The following is a 16,962-nucleotide window of genomic DNA, read 5'->3' as shown; positions in this document are numbered from 1 at the left end:
CTGTCACCACTGTGCAGGCCTTCTCTGCTTATGATCTATTAGTGGCAAAGATTGTACCCCGCTGTGGAGGTTTCGCTCCCTGACTGCTCTGTCCAGCCCCAGTAGATCTCAAGGGACATCGATCAGCCATGTGTCCCTCTTGCTTGCACTTATAACAGACTCTCGTTCCCATCAAACAACGACCCAGGTGGTGTTTCCCACACGTATTGCATAGTGGCTTCTCTCGAGTAGTGTCTCCTGCCCCGCCAGAACTCTGCTGGAAACTGCAAAAAGGATCGCCTAATCTCAAGTTCCTCTGAGGAATTCCCACAGTTCTCTGCTCTGCTTTCCTCTTTTGACCAGACGACGATCCCTTATCAAAACTCCTTGCCCGAATTTCATCCTTCCCAATGCTCATATCCACTGCCAGGCGCAGCGCTTCAGCCTGGGTAGTGGGCTTTAGTGCTCGCACAAAGCCTCTAATCTCATCTCTCAATCCTTTGACGAACCTATCAGCTCTAGCCTGCTCATTACCAACAAGTTCAGGGGCAAAACGCGACAGCATATCAAACTCCTGGTCGTACTCCTCGACTGTCATATGTCCTTGCTTCAATTCCAAGAATTCCTGGCTTTTGGCGTCTCTAAGGTTAGCCGAGAAAAACTTGGTATAGAAGCAGTCTTTAAACTGATCCCAGGTAATCTGTCTCACATCTCCACCTAGCATACGCATCGTAGTTCTCCACCAGATAATACCTCTGTCCCTCAGAAGAAAAGCAGCACACTGAACTCTATGCTCCTCTGGACATCTCATGTAATTAAATATGGTTTCCACAGAGGACAACCACAACTCAGCTTTAGTAGGATCCTCCAGTGACCCATCAAACGTCTGAGGGTCATATTTCCTAAAGTCCCTCAAATGTTTCGCCTCAGCAGAAAGTTGGTTCGGTAATGTCTGCGGCTGTTGTGCAGCCAATCCTTGCGCAGGAGGGGCTGCTGGTGCAGGTGGAGCTGCTGGTACAGGGGGAACCACAGGTGCAGGTGGAACTGCAGGTGCCTGCTGGTTCTAGCTATAGCCGTCATAAGCTCCGTGAACCTCTGCTCCATGTGAGCAGACAGTGCAGCAAACTCAACATGAGTCACGGGTGCAGTAGGAATTCGCTATTCAGCTTGACCCTCAGTAGGTTGATTACGACCTGCTCCTCTACCCCGCCTCTACGACCTCCTCTACGTACACCTCTCTTTGGCGGCATAATTCCTATTATCCACCAACAACACTCTTTAAAAAGTCTTAATCATAAGCATAAGAAGTCTTTATCGTCATGCAATCTAGTTTAATTTAGGCAAACTCATGCAAATAAACCATACATATAAGCATAAAGCATACCTGACGAGAGACGAAGGGTCGCGTTAGCCATAGGGACATAAAACATAGACTTACATCGTAAGTCAGTCTACAGAACCTAAAACTTAGGCTCTGATACCAACTGTAACGACCCAACTTTTCTAGGTAAGTCGAGGTCGTTAATTTTTGACAAAAGACTTTGGTTGATACAAAATGAAATGTAAGCCAATTGAAAAACAACTTTAAGTCAGGCCTGATTTTCAAATATTCCAAAAACTTAAAAAAAGTACTATTTACAAATAAAAGTTTGTAAGCTAAGTTTCAATACAACGTCTTAAACCTAAAAAAAAACAATAAGCGGAAGCAAAATAACACATTTCCTATGGCAATCACGCTTCCTTCCTGCCCCTCGCCGGTTTGCCGCCTTTATTACCTTTGCCTGAAAATTAAACATAAGAAGGGTGAGTATAAAAATACCCAGTAAGAGACCCTCTACTGGTCCCGTCAGGGAAAAATAAATTGTTAACATTCTATTGGGACACCCTGTACAGTCGCAGTCTTGTGATCCCGTAGGATGCACATTTCAGTCTAACGCCTCGAGGGACGTACATTTCAGTGTAGTGTTCTGCAGAAACACATATCAGTCTAATGCTCCCGAAGGTGCAGAATAATTGGTGATCCCGTGGGACACCTACAAAGCAACATCCCAATAAAAGCTAACAATTTTTCCCCTCAATCCATTCGTACCATCTTTCAGTTACTTCAAAATATAAAGTTCTTTCACTCAACGTTCTAACAGTCAACTTATCTCACTTTAGCCCAATGTCTGTCAGTAACATACTAATACGTCAGTCAATCAAACTATATAGTCATAACGCCTCTCAGTTCACCAGCACACAGTCATACTTTAGTATAACGTACACCCAGTCTAAACGACAATCACAAGTTCACATCCGCATCTCATACAAACACAATCTACAATTGTCGTCCTGTCTACATCCACACATATATATATATTCCAAGACAATCACAATATGCATTCAACATCAAGTCTACTTCAATCCATGTGTATATATATATTTTCAGTCATCCACAGTATACATTCAACACCGAACCTACATCCATACGTATATATATATTGTCTCAACACATTTACTCAATCAGAGGTGACTAACATTACAATTCAAAAGCATAGGTGAGTCCAGTAGAAAATAAAATCCCTTACCTCACTTTTATGCAAGTTCTTCAATCTACTAAATCCAATGAATCAAATCCTAAACATAATCAATCATAAAATCAACATCTTTCTAAATAGTTTCAACCATTCAAATTACCCCATATGTAAATTCCACAACTTACCTAAGAAGTGGAAAATCAAGTCCACTTCAACCTTTTGGAAAATCAAGGATTCGCTCACTGAATCAAGGTGTACCTTCAAGAATTAAGCATTTCGCAACAATTAAATCCAATGGCAGCATTCAACAAAAACCAAGAAACCAACAAAAACCATAACTTGTTCTTATCCAAATATGAGCCCAATGATAAGGGACACGTAATTTAGGAAGAGATCGGCTTGGATCCGTGTATGACTTCACGAGATGTATGCGTCGACGGCTTTATGGAGGTGAAGACAGACGCGGTCGGAGAATCGCGCGACAGTGTAGAAACGGAGAAGAAAGGAACGGGCGGCGGTGGGCTTGGCTTCGACGGAGACAGAGATTGCGCAGCAGGTTTCACGAACGGAGAGGAAAGAATGGCACGGCGACGCAGATCTGGACGACTGCTGCAGAGTGACGCGTACGGCTTGCTTAATGAACCGACCGACGATTGCAGCGACGGATCTGGGTTACGGCGAACGGCAAGGGTGAAGCACATGCGACGGCGAGGACCTAGACGGCTCGGCGATGCAGATTTGGACGACGATTTGCTTTCCGAGGGAGGCACGACGGTTGTGAGCGGAGAGGCACGACGGTTGTGAGCGGAGAGGCACGACGGTTGTGAGCGAATGGGCGCGGCGGTTTCGATCCGAAGGAGAAAAGGAAGACGATCGGAAAGAAGAAGAAGAAACGACCGGCAGCTTGTGTGGCCGACTGGTGTGAACGGAGAAGAGAGGGATGTGCGGCTGCTAGGGTACGGGAAGGAGAAAGGGATGGAGGACGCACGGGAGGAAGAAGGAAGGAAAATTTTCATTTTTCTATTTTTATTTAAATAATAAAAATAAAACTAAAATATAAATAAATATATATATAATAAAATTTCTTTTCTTTCTTTTATTTAAACTAAATAATAAAACTAAAAATATAAATAAATATATATATAATTATATTATCACATTTTCAAATCTTCTTTCCCGCCCTTCAACATATTTTCTTCAAAACAATAAATCTTGTACAAATCGAAAAAATCTCTTAAAATAAAATACCTTCGAGTTTGGGGCGTTACACCAACTCACACATCAAGAGGTAAAATGTCACAAATGCCTCTCGTTATTGATGTACATTTGATACACCTTATACACGTCTGATACACCTAATACCTCTTGATACATTAAGTCCATTTATGAGTTAGTTTGATTAGATTATGTCACATATACATGTATTAAAATTATGGGACACTTGCGAAAATGGAAAATATAGTTATAATAATTAAGTCCATAGAACACATACTTTATTATTTGAGAAAATGACAAAAACAAAGACCAACTCACACATCAAGAGGTAAAATGTCACAAATGCCCTCGTTATTGATGTACATTTGATACACCTTATACACGTCTGATACACCTAATACCCCCTTGATACACTTGATACTTCTTACTGTTACACTTGATACATTTGATAGATACAATTCATGCACTCGGTACTCATTGATACACTCGATACTTTTTGATACACACTTGAAACATCTTCATACACATAATACTTCTCGTTCCACATAATACTTCTCGTTACACTTGATTCTTCTTGATACACTTGATACCCCTGAGACCTTGATACACTTGATTAGTTTGATACACTTAAAAGACTTCACTTATAATTTGATACACTTGATACACCACTAATAAACTTGTTATACTTCATTGGTACACTTAACAAATTCGATATGTTTGACGTACATGCACTACAAGAAATTTACCCTTTCTCGATGACAAATATCGTCAGTAAATCTTCAAAAACTAATCAACTTTTCTTTTGCCAACGAAATTAAGCTGTCAACACACACCGTCAGGTAGATCTGTCGGAAGATCCTCTATCGATGGCAAAATAAACTGTCAGCAAAAATAGGAACTATAGATGAAATTGAACCATCAGTGGGCGTCGTGTGTGCGCGTGTGTGTTGCATGTCCACGTGTGCTTGGTGTGTGTATGCGCACATACATGTGTACGTGAGTAGGTGTGTGCGTGTTTGCGTGTGCATTTGTGTGCATGCGTGTGCATGTGTGTGTTTGTGTGTGTGTGCCTATGTTCGTGTGTGTGTGCGTGTATGGGTGCACGCGCGTGCAAGTGTATGTATGTGTGTGCACGTGTGATTGTGTGTGAATAAGTTGATATTTTTTAATGTTGAGTTTCTCCCAATTTTAAAACAATAATTTAATTATCTTGATATTCAAGCCATTAATATTATTGTGAGATAAAGATAGTGAATAAGTTGATATTTTTTAATTTTGAAATTCAGTTAAAGTTATTTTGATACAAAATCTATTGCTGAGATTATCATATTCTGAAAAATAATAACTTTGTTATATTGAAATTCAATTTGGTTATTTTGAAATTCAAATTCAATTAGGTTATTTTGAAATTCAAATTCAATTAGGTTATTTTGAAATTAGTAAGATTAAATAAAGTTGAAGTCTTGAATCCATTAGTTGAGTCCCAAGATATTAAGAAAAAAGTATGATATGAGTTTATGTATCTTTTTCAGGTAAAAAATAATTAAAAGCTGATAAATGCATAATATAAATTAATTACAATATAGAAACAAGATAATTTTAGTTGGAGAATGTGAATATTTTGGTATTTTATAAAATATTATGCACGTGCAAAAAATGTTATTTGCTAAAATTAACAAAAAATAGTTTTGCCATTTTTCAAAATAACCCATAAAAATGTTGCTATATCTCTTATGACAGAGTGTATATCTACTGGTTCATATTCGACATGTTTGTTGCTAATAGAATTGGATAAAATCGCATTATATTGAAATAATTACACGAATGACACTTTTAAGCCAATATTGGTAGAAATTATAGTTTAATTAATGTTATTAAGTCAATGAACATGGTTTAAAAGTCCTTCTAAACACAATTAATGTAGTTGTTTTTTAATTTTAACTCATTTATACATCTTTATGCATATGTGCTTGTGTACGTGTGCGCGTGTAGGTAGGTGTGCGTATGTGTATGTGCGTGTGTTCGTGCGAGTGTCCGTGTGCATGTGTGTGTGGTGTGTGCATGTTTGTATGTGTTTGTGCGTGCGTGTGTGTGCACGGGCTATTGCGTGTGTGCTTGGGTGTGTGGGTGTGCTCGCGCGTGCGTGTTTGTGCGCGTGTGCGTATGTGTTTACGTGTGTGCGTTTGTGCGTACACGTGTGTGCGTTTGTGCATGTGTGTGTGCTTGTGCGCGTGTGGATAGATGTGTGTGTGTGCATGCGTTCGCGTGTGCATGTGTGTGTGCGTGCGTTCGTGCGTCTGTGGTGTCTATGTGTAGGTGTGCGTGTGCACGCGTGTGTGTAAGTGTGCATGTGTACGTGTGCGCGCAGTGCTTCTATGCTTGTGTGCGAACAAGTTAATATTTTTTAATGTTGAGTTTCTTCAATTTTAAAATAATAATTTAATTATCATGATATTCAAGGCATTAATGTTATTTTGAGATAAAGATAGTGAACAGGTTGATATTTTTTAATTTTGAAATTCAATTAAGGTTATTTTAATACAAAAATCTATTGTTGAGACTCTCAATTTCGGAAAATAATAATTTTGTTATTTTGAAAATTCAATTTTGTTATTTTGAAATTCAAATTCAATTAGGTTATTTTGAAATTAGTATGATTGAATAAAGTTATTAATATGTTGAATTAATTAGTTGAGTCTCGAGATTATTAAGAAAAATATTATGATATGAGTTAATATATCTATTTCAAGTAAAAGATAATTAAAAGTTGATAAATGCATAACATAAATTAATTACAATGTAGAAACGAAATAATTACAGTTGAAGAATGTTGATATTTGGTATTTTATTTTAAAAATACCATGCACGTGCAAAAAATGCTAGTTGCTAAAATTCAAAGGAAAAAGTAGTTTTGTCATTTTTCAAAATGACCCCTAAAAAACGTTGTTATGTCTCTTATGACAAAGAGTGTAGATCTACTGATCCATATTCGATTTGTTTTTTGTTGGTAAAATTGGATAAGACCGCATTATATTGAAATAATTACACGAATGACAGTTTTAAGCCAATATTGATAGAAATTATAATTAATCAATGTTATTAAGTCAAATGAACATGGTTTAAAACTCTTTCTAAACATAATTAATGTATTTGTTTTTTAACTTTAATTAATTTACACATCCTTGTGCGTGTGTGCATATGTGCGCGTGCGTGTGCGTGTGCTTGTGTGCGAACAAGTTGATATTTGTTAATGTAAAATTTCTCCCAATTTTAAAATAATAATTCAATTATCTTGATATTCAAGTCATTAATGTTATTTTGAGAAAAATAGTGTACAAGTTGATTTTTTTAATTTTGAAATTCAATTAAAAGTTATTTTGATACAAATCTATCGTTGAGATTCTCAAATTTCGAAAAATAATAATTTTGTTATTTTGAAATTGAAATTTAATTAGGTTATTTTTGAAATTAGTAAGATTCAAATAAAATTAAAATCTTGAATCAATTAGTTGAGTCCCGAGATATTAAGAAAAAAGGATGTATCTTTTCAGGTAAAAAATAATTAAAAGCTAATAAATTCATAACATAAATTAATTACAACGCAGAAACGAAATAATTACTGTTTGAGAAGGTGAATATTTTGGTATTTTATAAAATATCATGCACACGTGCAAAAAATTCTATTTGTTAAAATTTAAAAGAAAAAGTAGTTTTGCCATTTTTCAAAATGACCCATAAAACGTTGTTATATCTCTTATGACAAAGAGTGTGCATCTACATATTCGACTTGTTTTTTGTTCGTAAAATTGGAGAAATTGAGGACACAACTCCAATTCCTAGCATGCTTTCTCCCTAAGACTATGCTGGTCCTAGTCGGGGGAGTGGCATTTACATCCCAGAAAGACACACATGTATCACCTCGTGTTGGCACTTCCATTGCAATGCACAACTCTGACATATATAGTGCCGACATTTCCTTCCTTAAGCTTGAAAAAAGGTGATTTGATGTCGCATAAAAAATTAACTGAGCAGTTAGATATTTTCTAACATGTATCTCACGTAATTTGATGCTCATGATTTACTGCAGTACTGTGTCAGGAACGTGTTGATGTAAAATCTTTCAGTTTTTGATGGATCTTATTACAAGCTTTCAACTCTTCTTAGCACGACTTCTGACAGAACAAAGGTTTGATATATCTTTACACGATCGCATATCACATATGAACGATCGCATATCCCATCTGAAATATCGATCACCCTTGGTAAAACAACCGTTTAGATATTCTACACGATTGTTTGCTTAAGGATACACGATCATTTTGTAACTATTTTTTTTATTATCCTTTTTTCTTTCTATACTAGAACCAGAATCAATTGTTTGATGATATTAACAACATGTATGATGATCTTCGTGATGATTCTAGTCATCACAATCTGGACAAGAATGATGACCATCAAAATAACAAACATGTGATCATCCATGAGAATCCATTTGTTCAAGAGTCACATCTTCAAGAATCTACTGTAGAAACTCAACAGTTAGTGTTTAATTCATTAGTTACCGCTTTATATTGTTTAAAATTGCTTAGATTATAAATAAACAACAATTTTTTTTCTTTTCTGTGTAGGGAACAAAAATGAACAACGCCTCAACATCAAGAGTAGTCAGGCAGTGATATTAGCATATATGGCAGAGATGCACATTTGATATTAACTATAAGTAATATAGCAGAAAATATGGAAGGTCATACTCAAACAGAAAAGGGATTGCTAGAAATGATTGAAAATCTTCCGTTGGTAAGCCAACCACTTCCACTTTGTGAGATGCTACCATTAACTACTGTCAAAGGTCTTGCATTAGTTTAATTGGTATGTGTGCCCTAAAGGGATAAAAGCTCTTGGCAGTGAAAGATTTTACAAAACCATTCATCAATTTTAATTTGAAAATTCCAAAATACCAGTACATTGACAATATTTAGAATCAAAGTTCTAAATAAAGAACTAAATATGCTTTTAAATTAAAAGATACATAGAACTGACTCTTGTTGACGTCTTTGAATCTATAATCCACCGAATTGGGACACCACCCGTTGGAGACCTTCCTATCTTCGAAGATGAGATTGGTTTGTGGAAAACAATTGGAATGAAAAAAAAATTTAGAGAGAAACTATGTAACACCCCCAATATCAAGGTATTTCTCTCAAGCTAAATTTTTAAAATTTTATTAAGATTTTAAGGAATTTGGTTGTGGTGTGGATTTAGCAGGAAGTGAAGGGGGCTTTTATGAAAAAATATACTAATACTAAAGGTTAAATAATAATAATAGAATTAATGTTATTATTAATTTAAAATATCAATTCTTTATTGATTCACGTGCAACCCCATCTCTTTCTCCTTCACTCTTCCTCTTCCCCGTGCCCACCGCCGCCTGCCTCCCTTAGCCATTTTATATTACTCTTGGACGTCAGCCGGCCACGCCGTCACCGATCCCTTCGTCTCCGTTGAAGCCGAAGCACCGTTCGTCGTGAGTTCGAACTCTCGGCATCGCGTCTCACCTCTGTTTTCCAGCCAAGCTGTGATTCATTCGCGCGTAGCTCCTTCGACGTTCGCGCCACCACATTCTGCTCCAGGTGACGAGGAGCGTCACCGATTGACCTATCATCTCACCGGCGTTGTTACTTAGTTGAAGCAGCCGTCGACCAGACCTGAGCCCGTCACGTCTGTTGAAGTGCCGTCGCGCGGCTCTTCACCTTCCAGCCATGGGTTGTAAGCTGAAGTTTGTTTTTCGTTTGTTGATTAGATCTGATCTATTACACGCGTCGATTCCAGTTATTCGAAGTTGTTGCCCCCATTTTACTCTAATTTTTGGGATTTTTGTGGTAAGTTGTATTGGTGAGTGTGGTGGTTTTACATTGTAATTATCCTTGGGTTGTAGTTTTGGATAATTAGTTAAATTGTTAATTGATTCTTGAAGTTAGCGTTTGAGTTCTTTGGATTCACAACTAAATTGTAGATTTGTTGGAGTTCGATTCGCCAATACTTTGATAAGCTAGAATTTACATTGAGGAAATTAAATGAAAGAAAGTATTGTGAAAGTAATTGAGTTCCATATTCTTAGTATTAGGTTTCCTTCGTTCGAGAAATTTAAGTAACATTAAAGTAAGGGGTTTCTATTACTGGACTCTTTGAAAGTTTTGAAATGTGTTGACTGTTTGGATCTCTGGACTTAGTATGGTTTACCAAATATGTAGAAGTAGATATGATGACAAATGTATATTATGCCAGACTAGTATAGAAGTAGATACGATGGATAATGTATTTGTAAACTGAGAAAGGTGTTATGTATATATATATATCTTGACTGTCTGGTGTGTTGTTATAGTATCAACTGATTTTGTGATAGATTGAATAGATTGAACGTAAGTGTGTTAAGTTGGATTGATGATATGATTGTAACGACCCAACTTTTCTAAGTAAGTCGAGGTCGTTAATTTTTTTTACAAATAAAAGACTTTGATTAATATAAAACAAAACGTAAGCTAATTTAAAAACATCTTTAAGTCAGGCCTGAATTTCAAACATTTAAGAAAACATAAAAACAATACTATTTACAATAAACGTTTGTAAGCAAACTTTCAATTCATCTTAAACCTCACAAGAACCCATAAGCGGAAGCAAACAACATATTTCCTATGGCAGTCACGCTTCCTTCCTGCCCCTCGCCGGTTTGCCGCTTTTATTACCTTTGCCTGAAAATTAAACATAAGAAGGGTGAGTATTTAAATACTCAGTAAGAGACCCTCTACTGGTCCCGTCAGGGGAAAATAAATTGTTAACGTTCTATTGGGACACCCTGTACAGTCGCAGTCTTGTGATCCCGTAGGATACACATCTCAGTCTAACGCCCGAGGGACGTACATATCAGTCTAGTGTTCTGCAGAAACACATATCAGTCTAATGCTCCCGAAGGTGCACAATAAATTGGTGATCCCGTGGGACACCTACAAGGTACACATCCCAATACAATCTAACAATTTTCCCCTCATTCCATTCAATCCATCTTTCAATTACTTCAAAACACAAAGTTCTTTCTTTCAACGTCCTAACAGTCAACTTATTTTACTTCAGTCATATGTCTGTCAATAATATGCTAATACATCAGTCAATCAAACTATACAGTCAACACACCCCTCAGTTCATCAGCACACAGTCATACTTTAACGTAACGTACACCCAATCTAAACGAAAATCACAAGTTCACATCTGCATCTCATACAAACACAATCTACAATCTTCGTCCTGTCCACATACACACACTTATATATATATTCCATGACAATCACGATATACATTCGACGTCAAGTCTACTTCAATTCATATGCATTCATATATATTTTCAGTCAATCCACAGTATACATTTAACACATACAATTCACAGTCATAAGTGAGTCCAGTAGAAAATCCCTTACCTCAAAGTTAGGGAAGCTCCTTAATCAACTAACGTCCTCGAAACAATCCTAAGCATAACAATACAAAATTCAATTACTTTCACGATACATATGTCACTTACTTTCCTCAACGTAAGTTCCAACTCACCGATATATTGGCGAACTGAACCTTCAACAATTCACAAACGGGTTGTGAATGTAAGGGAGCCTAACGTTACTCCCAACACCTCAACGCACGAATGTCGAACTCGCAGCAAAAATCCTAAGTGTGGGTCGGTCAGGTCGGCCAAAGGGAACGTGGCGGCTGGGCTTCACGGATGGAGACCGTCGCGAACAGACGCGAATCTGAATGGTTACAGCAAATCTGAACGGTTACAGCAAATCTGAACGGTTACAGCAACTAGTCGGCCGACGTTGATAGCAGGTGGAGTGGCGGTTGTGGTCGACGGAGACAGAACCGGCGGAGACGATTGCAGAACCGTGGCTTCGACGGAGACAGAACCGGCGATGGAGACGGCAGATCGGGCGTTCGGCTTCAGTAGGGGAGACGCGGCGGTGAGGCTGGGTTTGGACGAAGCGGAGAGGAGAAGAGAAGAAGGAGATGGCCGACGGGAGATGGTCGGCGGCTTGCTGCGAACAGAAGGAGAAGAAGAATGGAGGTCGACGGTTGCTGCGAACGGATGGGGGTCGGTCGCGCGCTGGGCGGAAGAAGAAAAGAGAAAGAGAAACGGAAGAAGAGAAGTCTCGGGGTGGCGGTTGCTGGGCTGCGGCGGCGGTTGCTGGGCTGCGAACGGAGAGAAGGGGAAGGGCGCACGGGGAGGAAGGAGAAGAGAGAAAAGAAAAGAAAAAGAAAAGAAAAAGAAAAAAGAAAGAAAAGAATATATATAATAAAGAATTTTCTTTTTCTTTTCTTTTTATTTAAATTAAATAAAAATATATAAAAAATAAAAAAATGTATATGTATATATATTTTTACCTTTGGGGCTTTACAATGATGAAATAGTTTGACTATACTAGGAATGGATTGATTAAATGTTTATAACGGACTAAGGGAAAATTGTTAGCTTTGTCGATTGGGTAGTGTGCCTTGCAGGTGTCCTACGGAATCACCACCTGTTGTGCATTCTTCGAGAGCACTAGAATGACATGTGCATTCTTCGAGAGCAATAGACTGACATGTGCATTCTTCGAAAGCACTAGACTTACATGTGCTTTCTGAAGAGCACTAGACTAATATTTGTGTCCTTTAGGGCATTGGACTGATTATGTGTATTTCTACATGATCACAAGACTTTTAAAGTGCAGGGCACCTCCAATAGGAAGTTAACAATTTTATTTTTCTTCTAACAGGATCAGTAGTGAGTCTCTTACTGGGTATGTTTATACTCACCCTTTTATGTTTAATCTTTTTCCGCGAAACTGCCATAGGGAAATGTCCTTCAAATTGCTTATACTTTATATTTTTTTTATTTTGGTTTTCTTTAGTAACTGAGACTGTTTTGGGTTTCATGATTGAACGACTTTTATGTTCTTGAACTTTCTTTATTATCGATACTTTTACACTTTCAAAGTTTTATTTGAAATAGAGCCTGAATAAAAACTCTTTAATGTTGTTAAAAGATATATTTTTTTAAATTATAAAGTCTTATGGTTAAAGGACGAATCTAGTCTTAAAGTAATAACTTCAGCTTAATTCGAAAAATTAGGTCGTTACAATCTATTTTGCAGAAAAGAAAATCATCGATTTTATTTTGGTTAAGAAAAGTTGTTTTTCTTCTTCATATTTATAACTCTCTTTCTTTCATTGAGTAGGAGACGGGGTAGGAGAAAATCATAGGATTCTATTAACTTAAAAATATTAAATTAATAGAAGTTTCAAATCAACTAACTAATTAACCATTAATCAATTAGTTAATAATTAATTAAATCATATTTAATTAATATTTCATTTAAATCTTATTGAATGAATATCTCTCCAATACCTTATAGTTTTATATTAATTTAATTAAATCAATTTAATTAAATAATATACACTATTTTAATCTTCAATTTTAATAATTAATATTTATATTTAACTAAGTTAAATTTGAATCATATTCAAATATAACTTTTATTATAATTAATAGTTTTAATATGAAACAAATCCACATTAAATTAATATTTGAACTCATTCAAATATTTTATCTCTCATAAATTAATTTTGAACTTTATCTAAAATTAAATTTATATAATAAAGTTTCATTAACATATAAACTTTATATTATAATGTATCATTATATATTATACTAATTATACTAATTTCCAAAGTAAATTTGAATATTTCAAATTAGAACCAATATAAATAAATCACATTATCATTTTGTATCATCCATTACTTTCTATTCAGTCATACTAATTGGATCAACCTAATACATAAAACAAATATAGAAAAATTAAAAAAAAAAGCATGCACAAATAGAGACAAATAGACATTGATAGCTATCTATCTCTATCTATCTGAAACAAGCACACATAAATTGTTATATTTCTCTATCGGATGGACAAAAATAGCAGTCTATTTATATCTACCTGAGATACAAACATTAAAAAAAAAAAAAAAAACCTTACCAATAAAATTCTTGACTTTTCATGTTATTCTAAATGCAACACGTTCTCAGCCCAAGAAGTCAAACAACTCTTCATTGTAAAAGTAGCTTTACTTCTTTCATCAAACCACTTTTGCAATACATCTCTAATTGAACTAAGCATGGTAGCTACAGGTAGTTCTCTAAGAAGAAGAAGACCTTCTAAAAAAATCAACAGTTACATGAGCAACTAATGGATGTATATTAGTTGCATCTTTAGCAAAAGATAAATACCAAGCCACATCATTGTCTTTCTTTACTGGCACCACAGTTGGACCTTGCTTTTACCAAAATCAAGTAAAACAGATAATTCTACTTATCCATCCAATTGAATCTGTTCACATATTAAATCAACTAGAGAATTAAAGCTGACTCGGACACCTACCAAAATTTCAGCAACTAAGTAATTCTCATAAATATTACATCCATTCCATTGACCTCCAAAAAACAACAATAGGAAAAGACATTATAATCTGTAAAAAAAAAAAATAAAATTAAGTATTTAATTGTGATAGAAAGAAATAGATAGACATAGATATACATTTATTACTGAATAAAAGAATAAAATGTACAAAATGATAATACTAAACACAATGCAAGAATAAGTAAACGATCGTGCAATGAAATAATATACATTAAACGATCCTATTAACCGTGATAAACGACCATTTAACAACGGTAAATGATAATATTGATTAAAATAAATTATCGTGTTGACATGGGTACACGATCATATGATATTGGTGATCGTATTGAATAGTGTAAACAATCGTCTTGTTATCGGTACACGATCGTGTTAATATTTGTAAGTGATTCTATTGATAGTGGTAACTGATCCTGTAATTCCATGTAAATTATCGTCAAAAACTTTAAACTATCGACCTTTATAATGAAGTACATAATTCTTACATTAATACTTAAAATTTGTTGTAACGACCCAACTTTTCTAACTAAGTTGAAGTCATTAATTTTGACAAAGAGACCTTGATTGACACAAAATATAGTAAAATTCACTTGAAATCATACGATCAAAGAAAACAAACTTAAGTTTGGGCCCTATTTCAAATAACCAAAACTTTAAAAGTACTATTCACAAAACAACAGTTTGTAAACTCAGTTCCATCACAAAATTTTTAAACAACCTCATGTACAAAGGAAAAACAAGAAACATAAAGCGGAAGCATTTGAAGGACCTTCCCTTATGGCAATCACGTCTCCTTCTTGTCCCTCGTCGGTCTACCTCATTTGTTACCTTTGCCTGAAATAGTTAAACATGAAAGGATGAGTATAAACATACCCAATAAGAGACCCGCTATTGGTCCCGTTAGGGGAAAAAGAAACTGTTAACTTCCTATTGGGGTACCCTGCACAGTCACAGTCTTGTGATCCCATAGGATACACATAATCAGTCTAACGCCTCAAAGGACGCATAAATCAGTCTAGTGTTTCGCAGAAACACATATTAGTCTAATGCTCCCGAAGGATGCACATATCAGTCTAGTGCTATCGAAGGATGAACATATCAGGTGGTGATCCCGTAGGACACCTGCAAGGTAACTACCCAATAGAAATCTAACAATTTTCCCCTCAATCCATTCTAAACATCTTAACACTAATTCATAGTACAATCCAGCTACTTCAACATATAATCCTTTCACTTAACACCCTAATAGTCAACCTATCTCACTTTAGCCCAATGTCCGCCAGTAACATATCAATACATCAGTCAATCAAACTATATAGTCATAACACCCCTCAATTCATCAGTACGCAACCATACTTTAGTATAACCTACACCCAATCTAAACGACAATCACAAGTTCACATCCACATTCCATACAAACACAATCTACAATTGTCGTCCTGTCTACATCCATACATATATATATGTATTCCCAGACAATCACAATATGCATTCAACATCAAGTCTACATCAATCCATGTATATATTTTTTTTTAGTCATTCACAGCATACATTCAACACCAAGTCTACATCCATACATATATATATCGTTTCAACATCTTTACTCAATCGGAGGTAACTATACAGACAGCACAATTCAAAACTATAGGCAAGTCCAGTAGTAGAGAATTCCTTACCTTATAACCTTACTTAAGCTTCTTTTTCAAACTAAAGTGCAACGAACCGACCTAAACATAATTGAAGAGAAATCAATCACTTCCACAAACAATTTAATCCATTCAATTCACTCTATATGTAAATTCCATAACTTACCCAAATTGTGGAGAACAAATTCTAACGGAGACGGATCGGTGCAACAAATAACCAAACAATTCAGATCTAAACATACATGGCGTGACGGAACCGGAGTGACTCGGGCTAACGGTGATGCGACGATAGGACAAAATTTGCTTGACGTTCGGTGTAGGTGGAAGACGGTGGTGAAGTTGATTGGAGAAGGAAAAGAGAAGGAAGAAAAAGATGGTGGTGTGGCCGTAGGTTGAAGAGGAAGAGAAAGGAAGAAGATGAATAGGAAAAGAGAAAAAATAAGATTAAATATTATAAATATATATATGAAATAAAAAAATAAAAGTAGAATAACGATGAAATTTTGAAAAATGAAAATTTGGATAAAGTAAAATTTGAAAATAAAGATTTGATACAAATCCAATATTTGGAGAAAAAAAATGTGTTAAGATAATGTAGGAGAAAATCAATATTTATGCTAAAATTTTGCATATTTCAAAATTAGTTACAGTTTAACTAAAAAGCAGGCGAGGGGATTTTAGGGTTAATGAAAATTCAAAACACGTGAAATGCTCATGTTTGCTATTCTTCTAATAAAATTTTGCTATTTTCTCAAATGAGTGTAATCCAACAAAATGAAGTTGTGTGTGTGTGAACAAAAATGAGGTAAATAGCTTTGATGATGATGGCAAATGGGTAAAGAAAATCTTATCTTATTCTTCACTTTTCATTTAATTGACAAAAAGTAACCAACCATATGAAGGGAAAAACAAAATGCTCTCTCAGTTACTTTACTCATTTATTTGTTCTTTGTGTGGGAGATATTTGAAATGGAGATGAAGATCAAAATGAAAGAGAGATTATGCATACACTGTGAGAAGCACACAGAAAAATTGAAAATAAATTGAAAAGAAGAGAGAGATAAGTCTGAGGGAGAAATATTCATTTCCTTTTCAAAGTGAATTGCAAAG

General features: G+C 35.6%; 2 protein-coding genes and 1 long non-coding RNA gene across 15 annotated transcripts in view; 1 reads left to right on the top strand and 2 right to left on the bottom strand.

The window, feature by feature from the left end:
* Nucleotides 1–28: 28 nt before the first annotated feature.
* Nucleotides 29–1,112, bottom strand: LOC116405236. The gene is made up of 2 exons (XM_031889197.1): nt 1,106–1,112; nt 29–1,023 (listed from the first exon to the last, which is right to left on the bottom strand). The coding sequence occupies exons 1-2, from the start codon at nt 1,110–1,112 to the stop codon at nt 29–31; spliced, it is 1,002 nt and encodes a 333-aa protein (XP_031745057.1).
* Nucleotides 1,113–1,217: 105 nt separating this feature from the next.
* Nucleotides 1,218–16,962, bottom strand: part of LOC116405278 (mediator of DNA damage checkpoint protein 1-like) — a 30,592-nt gene continuing 14,847 nt past the window's right edge. The window contains exons 2-4 of one of the 13 annotated variants that reach the window (XR_004218415.1): nt 2,547–2,753; nt 1,364–1,760; nt 1,218–1,234 (exon numbers count right to left, since the gene is read on the bottom strand). The gene's annotated coding sequence lies outside the window, so the exon portion shown is untranslated. Of the gene's footprint in view, nt 1,235–1,363; nt 1,761–1,930; nt 2,013–2,394; nt 2,754–14,841; nt 15,041–15,882; nt 15,934–16,962 lie in introns of those variants that run through there. The other 12 variants (XR_004218422.1, XR_004218424.1, XR_004218417.1 and 9 more) reach the window with 12 other exon arrangements.
* LOC116405280 lies at nt 7,835–8,657 on the top strand. Its single transcript, XR_004218432.1, has 3 exons — nt 7,835–7,896; nt 8,073–8,248; nt 8,339–8,657. It is a non-coding gene; the product is annotated as an uncharacterized LOC116405280 (long non-coding RNA).

Source organism: Cucumis sativus, chromosome 7 (assembly GCF_000004075.3).
Source record: "Cucumis sativus cultivar 9930 chromosome 7, Cucumber_9930_V3, whole genome shotgun sequence".
Classification (NCBI taxonomy): domain Eukaryota; kingdom Viridiplantae; phylum Streptophyta; class Magnoliopsida; order Cucurbitales; family Cucurbitaceae; genus Cucumis; species Cucumis sativus.
This window is presented reverse-complemented; position numbering and strand designations above follow the sequence as displayed.